This window comes from Bos grunniens, chromosome 2 (assembly GCF_055505025.1).
Source record: "Bos grunniens cultivar Pamir isolate PY7600 chromosome 2, Bosgru_T2T1.0, whole genome shotgun sequence".
Taxonomy (NCBI): Eukaryota; Metazoa; Chordata; class Mammalia; order Artiodactyla; family Bovidae; genus Bos; species Bos grunniens.
The window spans coordinates 34,383,270-34,398,684 of record NC_141166.1 but is presented as its reverse complement, the minus strand read 5'-3'; the positions used below and the strand labels follow the sequence as shown (position 1 = coordinate 34,398,684).

Genomic DNA, 15,415 nt, shown 5'->3' with positions numbered 1-15,415 from the left:
GGCATAAAGCCAGCAACATGTAAATAGACAAATGAATTATTTGACATTTTTCTTATCCAGTACTCCCTAAAGTCACAATTTCTCCAAGGCTTTGTATGAGTTAGTCACTCTAACCATTTAAATAAGAGCCTACTACCAACACTCCCCATCAAGTACTAATACTAAGTGAAGTTTACAAGAGTCAGTAACACCAAAGTATATAAGGTGCATTTTCTATGAATTGACAACACCTTATTATTTTAGGAAACTTCAAACAGTTGTACACTGGCATTTTTGTGCAAATTGCCTCAATGCAAGTATCTTTGGCATGTCAACAGAGAGGTATATTTTTGAGAATATGTGAATGCTATTTTACATTGAAGTAATTCAAGTATTATTTCTTACATGAATATTAGACCCAAGTTACTGTAAAAATAATTTACAGATACATCTTTCCTGCCCACTAGGAGCTTACTTCCTGAATAAAATAAAGGTGTAGACAATAATACAAATAAATTTATTTTTAACAAATCCTTTTCAATACATGGCATTTTATTTATTATGTTAAGTTTTCATTCTGTTACTCACTATGGAATACCTGTGCTATTTTCCTTCTTAACTATGTTTCAAAATCCAGATTCATATCCACCTAAATAAGTAAGCCACATTGAGACCACTATTGTTCTCCAATTATGGGCATAAAGAAGTAGGAAGGCCTTTGTACCAGCTTCATCCAATGATAATTTACATTCAACTGTTGGTTTTTTGTGTTTCTTTAGAAGCAGCATGTTTTCTCACTAATCTCTGGAGTTTTCACACAGATGACTGTAACATATATACATTCTCACTCACTAGTTTAGTTTTGTCAGTGAACTCAAAGAGTGTGCATTCAGATATTCTTGAGTTAATTGTAACTATTAATACTAGCAAAATTGAGTCTCTGTAAAACCACTTCTTATAAGATAGACAAAGCTAGACCTTTGAAATTCAGAAGGTAAATTAAAGCTGAAATATCCAAGGTAAAAGAAGTTCATAAACAACAAATTTTAATGCATATATTGTCAAGGATCAACCCTCCAAACTTCATAATAAAGTGCAGATAGCTGCATGAACTTAGTCTATTTGAGGTCTTAGTAGCTTCCAAATTGGGTTTCCCAGGTGGCTCAGTGGTATAAAGAATCTGCCTGCAATGTGGAAGACTCAGGATCGATCCCTGTGTCAGGAAGATCTCCTAGAGAAGGAAATGGCAAACTGCTTCAGTATTCTCGCCTGGGAAATCCCATGGACTGAGGAGACTGGCAGGCTACAGTCCATGGGGCCACAAAGAGTCGGACATGACTTAACAACTCAACAACAACAACAAAACTTCCAAATAGATCTCAAATAAACAGATCTCAAACATGTTAAAAGCATGGGTTTAAATGAACCTATATTCTATTTATATGTGTCAAATCATTCTTTTTAAATATTTGTTTTCAGCTTGCCCCTCTTGTATTCTCATGGAAGGAGCTGAGTATATCTAATATTAGGAGAACATCCAGAAGCCGTTGAGGAGGGGGATGGCTCTTCATATTCATGAAGCTTGCATACTGTTATTGGTCATCCCCGGATTGGTCACCTCTGCTGCCATCAGTCATGAAGACTATCCTGCTGATGAAGGTGACCAGACCTCCAGTAACGACAACCTGATTTTTGATGACTACCGAGGGAAGGGGTGTGTGGATGACAGTGGCTTTGTATACAAGTTGGGAGAAAGATTTTTCCCAGGACATTCCAACTGCCCATGTGTCTGTGCTCTGGATGGACCTGTCTGTGACCAGCCAGAATGCCCTAAAATTCACCCAAAGTGTACTAAAGTGGAACACAATGGATGCTGTCCTGAGTGCAAAGAAGTCAAAAACTTTTGTGAATATCATGGGAAAAATTACAAGATCTTGGAAGAATTTAAGGTATGAGTTGCCCTCTATACTCATTGAATACTAACATTTTACCACATACTTAGATCACGACATTAAAATTACAGTTGAAAAAGCATATTTTTAAATTTCTCTTTGATTTCCAAAAATGTGACTCCAGTTAGCCTAAGGACCACTGTGGGGGTACAATAGGCAATTGATTTGTTGACCAATATCTGTAGGGTTTCACAAGAATTTTTTTTTTCCTTCAGAAGTATTTGGAGCATGCTTACCATCTTTTACTTTTGCCCTTAAGCATTTCATTGTGTTATTACAAAATATGTTTTCTGATGGAAACAATTTGTTTAAAAACTATGTGTTTATTAATGTTTAAATTTTGTGAGTTTCATGTGTGAGTGCGTGTGGCTTATTAGCCTGTATTTGGAGCCATTTAATTGTAGTCTAGAATTATCTATTTAGTGTATGGAAATTCAAGTACTACAGAGACACACTTCTGAGCTGTGGTCTTTGTATTAAGAATATGCATTGGACTTACTTGTTGTAGACCATTGTTCCCATTCTGTTCTCTTATCTTTAGATTTTTTTTTTTTTTTGACATATAAGACCCCAGAGAAAATTGAATTTTTATCATAGTCCCTTGTAAAACGTAGCTTTTAAAAGAGGCTAATTTTACAGGCTTTCAGCCTCAATGGTATTTTTAGTCTTTTATGCTTGTGTCATGTTGTCAAGTAACGTGGACTTCATTTTTACCTCTTCTTTGAGCCTCTTTTTTCTAATGACTGGTTTTAATTAGGGTTTCATACAAGCCAGATCTGAACCCTTAAGGTATAAATTAATGTATCAACATGTCCTCAAATGCAATGACAGTTTTGCCTTGTGGTTTCTGTCATACTTGTGGCTTGATATAAAGATTTTCATTTAACCTAACCAAGTTCTGTGACAACATGCTCAGAAATGTGTAGGCAAAAGAAGATATAGCTAGTTTTCAATGTGTTTATGTTTGAGAGAAGAATGTTTAATTATTAGCATTGATCCAATTTCCTTCTTTACAAGAGTCAAATGGTAGAAGAAGTCAATACATGGGAAAAGGTTTTAACAGATCATGATCAGAGTACTTCCTGTGTGTTGGCAATTCATTGCATTCAGTGTAAGTTTTGGGTTCAAACCAGATCTGATTTACCCAAGAAACCCAATAATTTTGACTAGTTTCTTTAGGACATGAGAGAAATTTCAGTGATAATTATCACATTCAACTTTCTTATATGTAAGTGTTATTCTAGACTTTTTCATGTTTTATGATACTTTGCTGCACAATATTGAGAAGAGGCCTGAGAATCTAGTAAAATTACCATTATTGACATCAAATAATAGTTAAGAGTGTCATACATTTATCAATTCCTTTCTGGTCTTTAATATATTTGACACATTTTGATATAGGGTAACAAAAGTAAATGCAAATACTTAACACATGACTGACTGTAGACATGGCTCTAGAATCAGGTTACTCTCCTCTAGTATGCATTTTTATTTAGAGTAAAATAAAAAGACATTTTAAGATAGCCTAGCCCAGCAAAGTTGTATGTCAGATAAAATTTGAGATTATTAAATATTGACTACCAAATTAAATAAAAGAATAAAAGATACTGATTTTTTTGAACTTAGCTCATCACTAAAAATGCTGTAGTTTTCCCTGTTTTTGTTAGATTCTTATTCCAAAGATAAAAATCATTTTGCCATATCAAACAATAAAGATATATCAAGTTAATAATTCCTTCATTCTAATTATCTGTCCCTGCTATAATTAATATTTAATCTGTTGATATGCACAATGTTTTCCCTGACTTATAATATCATTGATTTTAAATCAATGTGATTTTTAAAAAAGAAAACAGATACCACTTCTTCACAAGGATTTAGTTTTAAGAGCTCTAGAGATTATCTAGATTAAATTAATAAGATTGGAAGAACTGAGACCAACCAAGTTTGATACTTGTCCAAAATTGTCAAGTTATTTAACCTTTTTCTAAATACACCCATTCTGACAATAAAGCCTATATCACTTCTCAAAGCACTTTGGCTCTAGAGGCAGAAAGACCTGGATTTATATCCAGATTCATCATTTAGATGTAAGATTTTGGAAGGAGTCCTTAAACTTTTGAGCCACAGTAACATTCACTACAAAATGACCATCATAATAATTACTTCTGTTGAGAGGAGATATTGGAAAGAATTAGTGAAATAATTTATATGAAGTTAGGAATCTTGTAACAACTGGTACACAATAGATACTGAAATAAATGGTCCTTTCACTCTTTCTAAATCCCAGTGTCCAGGAATTTCCTCTGAGTTCTGCATTCTTTCATGTCTTCACCTATGTCTCATGATGGAAGCTTGACTTTAAAAGTCACCCAACTGAAAAAATTCCAACAGTTTTTTAAATTTTGTACTTATCTATGTAAACTATTATGCCTAAGTAAATACCAGCCATCTTGCTTCTCTTCCAATTTAGTTTCTTGTGTCTTGTAAGCTGATCTTTAAAGCTACATGCAACTTTCACATAATAATCTTGGCATTATTAAGGAGCTTATATTGTGATATTCTTGTATGTTATACATTCATCTGATAAGCATTTGTTGGACTTTTTAGTAGACAAGATACTGTAGTTGTACTGTACATGCATTAGAGAGTAAAAGATCTAGAAGGGAACGTCTCCATCCACAAGGAAGGGATGAACTAAGTTGGAGAGAGAAGTGGGGAAAAGGCTATATAAAGCATGTGATCGTGAAGGTCAACACCAGGGGGATTATGGTGCCAGAAACTTATCAACATGGTATGAGGTTTGGTCAGACAAATTGTCTTTTTCTTCAGGAAGGTCAAAGATGAGCATATTCTTAAAAAATTAAAATTTATCTAGGAAGATTAAAATTCCAAAGAGGAAACTGCTTAAGCAAAGTCAGATATTTGGATAAATAAAATCAGCAAGAAGAGGAGAAAGATGAGAATGACAGGGAACTGAATCTTACTAAAACGCTATTATCCAAAGAAAGAGGTAAACTTGAATAGTGTTTTCAGAACGTGGAAAGAGGAACTCAAGTACTAGGCCAGAATAGATTCAGTCTAAAGAGTAACAAGGGACAAAATGCAGGTTGTTATACATAAAGTTGACCTAGTTAAATGTGTTTTTTTAAACAAGATTACTTTATAGCCAAGTATTTAATTGAATGGAAGTGAAGAGAGATTAATGGCTGGGAAAATGGGACTGTTGCAGAAAACAAAGAATGAGAAGACCAGCTTGTATAAAGACAAAAACATTCAGGGACAGTCTTGAAGATAAAAACCAAAATTCCCTAGTACAGTCTGGATTCTACTCACCAACTTCTTCAGATTTATTAAACTCTCAGTGACTTCTCTTCCCTGTGTGCTTGCACATGCAGGCCCACACCTTTTTACCATTTATGCACATGTGTGTAAATCCAACTAAACTGCTTCTGAACTCTGTTTAAATCTCATCTCAACTGCAAAGCCTCCTCTGACTGGCCTACTGCTGTATCCTGGGCTGCATCTCATACCATTAAAACAAGGACAGTAGTCAGAGCCAGACACCATTAAGAGCTATGTGTGTTATAGCACCTTTCATAACACTATGAAATTACACTTTTATTAGCACTTTGTTACAGATAAGAAAACTGAAGCACCAAAGTGTAAAGAGCTTGCCCAACATCATACCTAACATAGAAGAACTAGGATTCAAATCCAGGCTTCCTGGCTTCAGCATATAAACTCACTGCCACCATTTCTATCACACTGCAATAATGTAAATGGAAAGGACTTCTCTCTCCCCCACTGGACAGTGAAACATTTAAGGCTGGGGACAATGTTTTCTTTTTGCTCCTTGGTCCCAACCCCAGCACCATGTAAACCACAAAACAGGCATTTAATGTATTTTGGTGAACAAAATGAGTCAGGTTATAACTGAACAGACAGAATATAAACAGTTAAAGTTCCCTTAAAATGCCTTTGTTTCTGTTTATGGGTTGATCTCTCCATTTTAATTAGAGAAGCATTCAAACTTCAGGTAGAGTGTTCTCTGGGCCCCTGCAGATTGCATACACTGATCACAAAGCATGCATTTCCATCCTGCTTCTACTTTCTACTCTGTCTCCCCGCCTCTTCCTAACCAGTGCTCGCCTTGGATTGCCTTTCCATCCCAAGTGTTGTAATGACCACTCAGTGTTTTAGTTGTGCGGTCTGACGCTATAGTTACAAAAACATGTCACTACATCAGTATTTTCTGATCACTAAATTTAAGTGTAAATTGCTATATGTGTGTCACCTGATGGAAAAAATAATGTCATTTATAAACATTTGGATTTTTTCCAACACTTACTGATATAAGGCTTGAAAATGGCTTTCACACTATCCTTTTCGAAAACTGAATTTTCCAGTGTTCTGGTAATATTGTATTAAGATAAAGGTCATTATGTAGTAGGTTTTCTCTTCTTTCATGTGTACTCAGGCAAAATGACACTGGGACCTACTTTTTAAAAAATAATTATAAATAATAAATTACAGTAGCATTTCCTACAGAAAACCTTGATTGGAATGTAGGTTGTATCGGGTGTGCCTCTGTGCTTAACCATCTCAGGCTGAGCTTCTTAAAGGGAGAAATAATTTCTTATTTTTCTAAATATTTTTATAACTCTCACTCAGCTAGAATTAGCCTTTTTGGAATTTTTTATACTTCATAACTTGTACTGATTTAGTTTTAGGTCAGACACTGAAGATTATACTACTTGCAACTGAAAGAGATTTTTTTTTTTTTTATTTCAGCTTTGCATAGCCTGTCATAAAGTGATTTTCTGCAGTCAACACCCAGTTCCCCTACTTGAGGATTTGGATTTGCCCAAAATCTGCCTTTCTCTGCAGGCGCTGACCTTTGTACTTTTCCCATTATGGGCCAAAGATAGTTGATCAAGTTTCTGGGTTTTATTTTTAATAGGTTCAGTGTGATTATTTTCTCATTTTGCACATTTTGTAAATATGTTACAGCTTTAAAAAAAAAAAAATGTTTTTCATGCTGTGGTAAGCTGTTTAGTTTTTGCCCTAAATTTTGGACTTAACATTTAAATCTTGAGGAAAGCAGCAAAGAGGACAGAGAATTAATCACTCAGAGTATTCTGCCAAATCATCACACCCATAAAAATTGTCGATGCCAACTAAGATTGAGAACTGACTCACTCTTCAATGGAAACATTCACAGGAAGACAGGTTTCCCAATTTTCTCATTAATCTATGTCCCATCATTAGTGTCCATATAAAAGTGAGTAGAAAGGATTTTTCAAGTTAGGATTAGGAGATTTCTCTTTTTTATGTCTGTTTTAATACAGAAAAAGGATGAAAAGCAGCATATTCTAGGAACTGATTACCAAATATGTGAAAGAACAGGGTGAAAAGCTGTAAAGAAATTTCAATGAGGAGATAATTGTTTGCAGAAATGCCACTTATTGTACCCCACCCACTCATCTGCCATTGCACCAGTTCCTATTAATATGAGAGGCACAGAAACTAAGATGTTTGTACTAGACAAAGAGATACAGAATGCATCTTTCCAAATGTATGAACATTGTAGTATGTATTATATGTATTTCATTGCCACTAAATGGAATCAAACTTGTTATGAACATCCTGCTGAAATATGGGAGACAAGGCAGGAAAGACCTCTCAACTTAACAACTGGGAGAGTTTTGTTTATTTTTTTTTTATTTCTGTTTTTTGACCACCTGTATTCATTTTAATCAGAGAAGGCAATGGCACCCCACTCCAGTACTCTTGCCTGGAAAATCCCATGGACGGAGGAGCCTGGTGGGCTGCAGTCCATGGGGTCGCTAAAGAGTCAGACCCGACTGGGCGACTTCACTTTCACTTTTCACTTTAATGCATTGGAGAAGAAAATGGCAACGCACTCCAGTGTTCTTGCCTGGAGAGTCCCAGGGACGGAGGAGCCTGGTGGGCTGCCGTCTATGGGGTCGCACAGAGTCGAACACAACTAAAGCGACTTAGCAGCAGCATTCATTTTAATAATGTAAAATGGGTGAATTTTAAGACTATGGGTGGGTTTTTTAAACCTATTTTTCCCAAGAGGGGATAGACAAGTTCTTAACAAGTAGTTGGGCATTTGTAAGATTCCATTGAAAGTCAGTCCTAGAAAACAATATAATTTCATACAACAAAGATAACTGAGGTCTTTGTTGGGAGATTGAGAAGACTAATTCCACAGTTGTTGACTCTACAATATGCAGTTTTTGTTTTGCAGAACATGTTGTTTTTAGTATTAAAATTGCCTCTGAGTGAATTCAAGCATAGTTTTTTTTTCCTTTTAAGTAGCTGCAAAATAACAGAGATTAAGTAATCTTAATCAGTAATGGCTGTTGCTTATCTGAAACTCAGCCCCCAGCATGTACCACAAGCAGCCTCAAAGTGGATCATTCTCAATGATCATTCTCCCTAGGCAGAACACCCATCTTTGCAAATAACTAGGGAGCTCATCTGTTTAATTTGTATAATGTCTGACCAGTTTCAAAGATTAGAAGTCAATTTTGTTAGAACTTAAATGTATAAAGTTCCTCAAACCGTTTCTCATTCTTTTTACATTGTGCTCATTTGGTGTGTTTTAATTCTACAGAACTACATTACATTTAGGAAATAGATCAGAGTTTTGAAATAATTTGTTTTTTCCAAAAGCCTAAGTGAGAACTGAAAATGGCCCTCAACACTTTTCAAATTATGGGAGTAGGAATTATAAATAGCTTCCAAGTTAACCCCTGAAGGGATGAAATAGTCTCTTTAAATTTTAACAGACTTGATGGTCAGCTGGTCCTTTAATTAATTAAATACAGGTGCACACACTGATTTTTATTGCTGTCCTTCATATGATAAGATGCTGCCTTTAATGGTGATAACTGTGTGCTAAACATGACCAGAGAGATTTGTGTCTGGGCTTCTATCCCCTGTGCACACGGGGAGATTGGTGTTTGATTTGCAGCCACATCTGAGATTTGTGGAGCTTGTCACTGCTAGTGACTACAGCAGACTTGAGGTTAGTCATCAGCTGTTTATAAACTGCACTGTCCATTCCTGCTGACTCGTCAATACTATGAGGAGGTGAACCTGAAAAGAGAGTGACCTGGTAGTTTCCCCTCCAAATTTTAACTCTAATTGTACAAGATTTCGGATATGTTAGAAATTTGCTAATCTGTCATTGTGTTTTTACTCACCAAAATACATAGTCAATGGCATGACTATGTCCTATACCTTATGACATAATCTACATATTTTGTGCAAATTTGTAGATTAGTCTATAATCTATATAGTCTAAACTGAAATTGTTTCATACATGCATTGTGTGTGTATATGTGTGTGAAATTTGAGGGAGCTTGGAAATGTTCTTACTTTAAGAAAATCTTTACAATTATTTCGAACCCTTCTTATTCACCCTGATCATATTTTTTTGTTTGTTTTGTTTTCCTTTAACTTGATTTATGTATCAGACAGTGTGTTTTACAAAGTATAGCACAAGAAAAAAAAATACTGATTTATGTTTTAGTTATATTTAACCAAACTTTCAAGGAAGAGCTTGAAACAAATAACTCAAGGTGATTTTAAGTGCTCAATGGGTTTGCTTACCCAAGTGATCTTTCTCAAGGTTAGTCATTATTAATAGGGACTGGCTTATTTTAGAGTCAGCTTATTTTAGGTTTGGACCTTTAATCACCACTGATTAGCATCAGTAATTTCAGTCTCACACACTGCCATTGTTGATTTCCTTGCCTCCAGCCTGCCATCTAGCACATCACAATAAAGTCATTTTTGCAAGGATTTTATGACACCATGAAAAGAGTGAATGAAGTACCAAAGTAACAAGAAAATTCATTTATCTCCTGAAAAGTTTTTGTCTGGTATTATTTTATGACTATATAAAGTTGGTTAAAGTGGATACAAATCTACCGAACACAACTCTTAATTTTCTCCCTATTATGTCATAAGACCAGAAACAAACCTCAAATAAATTTAATCTTTCTATCTATAGGATGGATACAATAATGTTGTCATATATCTAATGAGGAATAAATAGTATTGGGAATTTGAAAATTAAAGTATTACGTATGAAGTTTAATTAACAATTCTGATTGCCCAAAAGTTTGTGTGTGTGTTTTTAATTAAACATTACTTGGATGAGATTTTGAACTAACTTTGTCTTAATATTGATCCTTGATTATCATTGTTATTCCTTAGCAAGGGATTGGATTGCTAGTATCTGAATTTATATAAATTCTTCTATCTAAAAAAGACAAGCACTGTGGTCTTTGCTTTTTTTTTTTTTTTTTAATTCATAATCTAAGTCTTTCCTACTTTTAAGAACTGACAACAGAATTTTAGATCTGGAAAAGAACTTTCAACTTTTTTACAGATGATAAAACAAAGACCAACAGAAACTTAGTGGAAACACCACAATGGCTGACAGAGCTTACTATTTGCAAAGGCAATATAAATATATTTTTCCTACGGTCTTTTATCTACATTTTAGAACTTCAGGCTTATTGCTCATTTGCATCTTTCTTTCCAATAAATATACTGGATGCAGAAATTTATTTCAGCCAGTTGTCTATAGAAATGTGATATCAAGACCTATCTCCATGACAACCCAGAGTTACAAACAGACAAGAACAATAAAATATTGGCATATCTAAAATCAGTCTTTGACACAGATAGAGGTCAATTTGCAAAAGAAGCCTAAGTTTGCAAAGGCTCTAATAAAAAGAGGATCTGTTGTCTAAAAATGAAAAATACTATAATTAAACCAAATAGTATAGGCCATAATAAAGTTATATTAAACACTATCTATTTTCACAGAAAAAATACTAGGAAGAAACAAAGGAACTAAATTAACTGCCCTTGCCACATATTTGGTGATTTTAGGAACTGAGGATCTGTGTTCTTGATTATTTTTTTCACTCTGCAAACTGCCACCACTCACTACATGACAGGAATGGAGTGTGAAAAATGGATGAAGTGTACAAAAATTATCTAGCTGTATGACATTAGAACAAAGGGCTGTCCTTAACCTGGCATATGATCGGTATCATCTAAGGCAGGAATGTTGCAAAAATTCACATTCCTTGACCTCTCCCTCTTCAGGGCCAACCCAAATGGTTTACATTTCTATTTTAAAGTTTCTCAGATTATTCTAATGATCAGCTAGCTAGATTTTTAGTAGGATTTTTTATTTTCTTTTTTGTGGCCAAGTAATTCTGAGAAATGATGCATCTTTTAACACCTCTTAGAAATATGCAGTGTCTGATCATATATATTAGTATACTGACAGCACTTGAAAGTTTTTAAAGGTTTGATTGAGAGTCAGTATGAACATGGTTCAACAGCTAAGAGCTCAACAGTATGGTGAAGACTATATTTTAGAGTAGGTTCTACTACTCACCAGCCAAGTAACCAGGCACACATTACTTCAGTATGTCTCAGTGCACGCATCTCTAAAATAGAGATATTAGTAAAAACTACTTGGCACACAATAAGGGATTCATAAAAGCTATCTGACATTTTTACTACTATTGCTCCTAACCTGTATTCAGTCCAGTATTTCACAAATTTATGTGACAGCAGAACACTTCTTTCCCCTCTGAACATCTATTAACATCTTAAAGTTCATAAGCATTCAATGAAACCATTTAAGAAGTGTTTTGTTAATGACCAAGATCATCCTTTATTCCTTTATTTGACTCTGATGGGCAATTAATGATAAAAATCTATATATCTCAGCTTATCTTTTATTGTCTGGTCCTTTTTAAAGTTTCCAAAATTGCAGTTAATGTTGTTATTTGTGTTAATTAATTTTTGTTCCATAGAACCAATGTAAATGGACAATGACTTATTCGACATAATGGCAACGATGCCAGTTACAAGGGATCAGCACACTACAATCTATTAGCCAAATCTAGCTCACCACCCATTTTTGTAAGTAGAGTTTTACTGAAAAATAGCAATGCTTATTCATTATGTATTGTGCATGATGGCCTTCAGGCTGCAATCCAGAGCTGAGTAGTTGCTCCAAAGATTATATGACCCACATAGGTCAAAAATATTTACCGTATGGCTTTCTGTAGAAAAAGTTTGCCAACTTCTTATCTAGGATCAAATTCTTCTCTCTTTCAGAGCTGTGTTCTCAGTCGCTTCAGTCATGTCCAACTCTTTGCAAACTTAGCCTGCCAGGCTCCTCTGTACACCGGATTCTCCAGCAAGAATACAGGAGTGGGTTGCTGTGCCCTCCTCCAGGGGATCTTCCCACCCCAGGAATTGAACCCATATATCTGGCATCTCCAGCATTGCCAGCAGGTTCTTTACCCGCTGAGCTGCCTGGGAAGCCCTTCTTCCCTTTCCACTTCCCTCCAGTCATACTGTCATCAGATCGTTCTCACATTCTTCAAAGTTACAGATTCTTTGCGTACTGTTAGGTATAGGTTTTACTTCACTTGTAGGTGGTCTTGGGGATGTCTTTCCACATGTGAAAATCTTCAAAGGCATTTAACTTTGCCTATTTTAAATGTATTATACATACTTAACAACAGACATGTTAAGTCATTGCTCTTTGCACATTTGTCTCCAAGGAGTATGGCTTTGCTCTTTGCATTGATGTATAATAACTTAATAACTTTCTACTTACTGAGAATTCTCAGATGAAATAGATAAGCAAAGAGGGTAAAAATGTGCTTTATTTTGAGATCCCACATATTCTCCTTTGAGAGTGTGATAAATCAGGTAGGTATTTTTCATTTAATATAATAGATATATTTCCTATTATATTAATAAATGAAAATATGTATCTTATTTGCTCAATTAGATGTTAAGTTCACTAACATGTTTTCAGGTCAACTTGCATAATACATGGTTTGATTCCATTAAATGCCCTTTATGTCTCTGACATGTAGAGAAGTGATAGGTGTGAGGCATGTACCAAATTGTATAAGACATGAATCTGACCCTCAAGGTGCTTCTAGTCTATCAAAATGAACGCTGCAGATAACCACAAATAGCAGATGGTCTGGGATGATTGCTCAGGAACTCATATCAAGAAAGGAACAACTTAATCAAAAATGCTTAGGAAGAGCCTAAGAGTGAGGATTTCAGTGCACTGAAAATATTTTAGACAAGATTGGAAAATTGGCAAAAATCACTGGAAAGCACATTCATAAAAAATTGAGTTAACCCAAGTGGCCAGATCAGAGGGGACAGAGGAGACCAAAAAGTGATAGATGAGATAGATAAGGGACATGGAACCAGCTCACAGTGTGAAGACCAGGCTTGGGAACTTGAACCAAAGCCTGGAACAAGTGTAAAATCACCAAAGGGCTGGAGTTAGTGACATAACCAGATTTGTGCCTGAGGGAAATATAAATACTTCTTGACAATTTTATGAGGTTTTTTTCATCTTTGTTCCTTCATGGAATGATTTAGTTCTAAGATGATTTTTATTCTCATGTTATAATTGATAAGGGAGGCTTCTGACTAACTGCAGTGCTCTCACCATTAAACCTGCTCAGATTCCAAGAGTATACTATGGACATTATGCAAGAAATGTGATAGAGATGGCTTATTTAAGTGTGTACACATCCTATATTCTGGAATACCTGTTCAATTATAACTGAAATATTTCATGTTAAGTCTCATTTCTTCCTGATGGAAATGTTGTACACCGCTAACATAAGGGAAATTCTTTGCCTACTCCATGTTTTACATCACTCAATTTGCTTCACTTAAAAAACTCCACTGGCCATAAAGAAGGGTGACTCTAAGGCACGTTTCTGTTCATTAAACGACAACAACAACAACAACAAAAAACAACCCTACATTCTGAAAGTAGTGAGGATTGACGAGGAATTCTGTTGTTGTTTAGTCTCTCAGTCATGTCCAGCTCTTTGTGACCCCATGGGCTGCAGCACGCCAGGCTTCCCTGCCCTTCACTATCTCCCAGTTTGCCCAAACTCATATCCATTGATTTGCTGATGCCATCCAAGTATCTCATCCTCTTCTCCTGCCCTCAATCTTTCCCAGCATCAGGGTCATTTCCAATGAGTCAGCTCTTCTCCTCAGGTGGCCAAAGTATTGACCAGGAATATTTTATTCAAATTTAGTTGTTTTCATTTTAAATTTCCACATCAGGAAAATGAAAATTAAAAGCAACAACAAAGATAATGTGGACCCTGAAAGGGCTTTTTGCAGCTTTAGAAATACCACAGTCATTGTAGAAACTCCCAGTTGTTACCAAATTAAGTCCTATTTCTATATGAGGAGAACACAGCCCAGCTCCCTGAAACTCCACCTATTTTCACTGTATGCTAATTTAATTTTATGTTCCTAAATAGGACAGGGAAAAAAATTAAAATTGTTCAGTCTGCTGCAGCTGCTAAGTCGCTTCAGTCGTGTCCGACTCTGTGCGACCCCACAGACAGCAGCCCACCAGGTTCCCCGGTCCCTGGGATTCTCCAGGCAAGAACACTGGAGTGGGTTGCCATTCCTTCTCCAATGCATGAAAGTGAAAAGTGAAGTTGTTCAGTCATGTTCGACTCTTAGCAACCCCATGGACTGCAGCCTACCAGGTTGCTCTGTCCATGGGATTTTCAAGGCGAGAGTACTAGAGTGGGTTGCCATTGCCTTGTTCAGTCTAATACTCCCCAAACTTTAAAAATAAAATCCTGCTAAAATAGCAAACCTTTGACAGCTGAGATTTAGCAAACTTCATTAGGGAGAAAAGGGACAGTCACAGAGAATTTTCCTTTTTATAATGAGACTCTAGGACTTTCATATTGACACTAGAAGATAGGACTCAAAAAAAAAAAAAAAAAAATTTGAGCTCAAGTTACCCCACTGCAAATCTGTTTTTGGCAAGACTCAGATTAAAGAGTGAAGTTTCATGTCTGTAAATGAGAATCTTATCGAAAAAAAAATTTCCAATATCATTCTAATGATAATGAGTGCAAACAGTGCTGCATTTTAAAGATGCAACAGATTGCTCTCAAAATTAAATAGATATTCTTTACAAATTTAATATTTCAAATAATTTATAGTAGAAATGAATATGCTGTGTGTGTTAGTCGCTCAGTTATGTCTGACTCTTTGCAACCCCATGGACTGTAGTCTGCCAGATTCTTCTGTCCATGGAATTCTCCAGGCAAGAATCCTGGAGTGGGTTGCCATTTTCTTCTCCGGATTATGCCATAATTTAATAAAAATAACTTATGGTCAATATAATTTGAGAAATACACAGCCATTGAAAATAGATGAAGGGAAAGTAAACAAATAAACCACTGGTCAACTAGGATAACAATGACAGTCATTTACAAAATGCATAATTTACAAGCTTCTTCAAATACTGTTATTTCCATTTTGTCTCATAAAAATACAGTGAGGAAAACTACAGGTCTCTTAATATTATGTTATTATTGATTTCATCC

The 15,415-nt window shown here is 35.4% G+C and overlaps 1 protein-coding gene across 1 annotated transcript in view; it reads left to right on the top strand.

The window, feature by feature from the left end:
* VWC2L (von Willebrand factor C domain containing 2 like) overlaps positions 1–15,415 on the top strand; it is a 214,028-nt gene that overhangs the window by 2,343 nt on the left and 196,270 nt on the right. The window contains exon 2 of the mRNA XM_086341696.1: positions 1,459–1,928. Coding sequence (XP_086197822.1) covers positions 1,539–1,928 — 390 coding nt within the window. The 5' untranslated portion in view covers positions 1,459–1,538. The remainder of the gene's footprint in view (positions 1–1,458; positions 1,929–15,415) is intronic.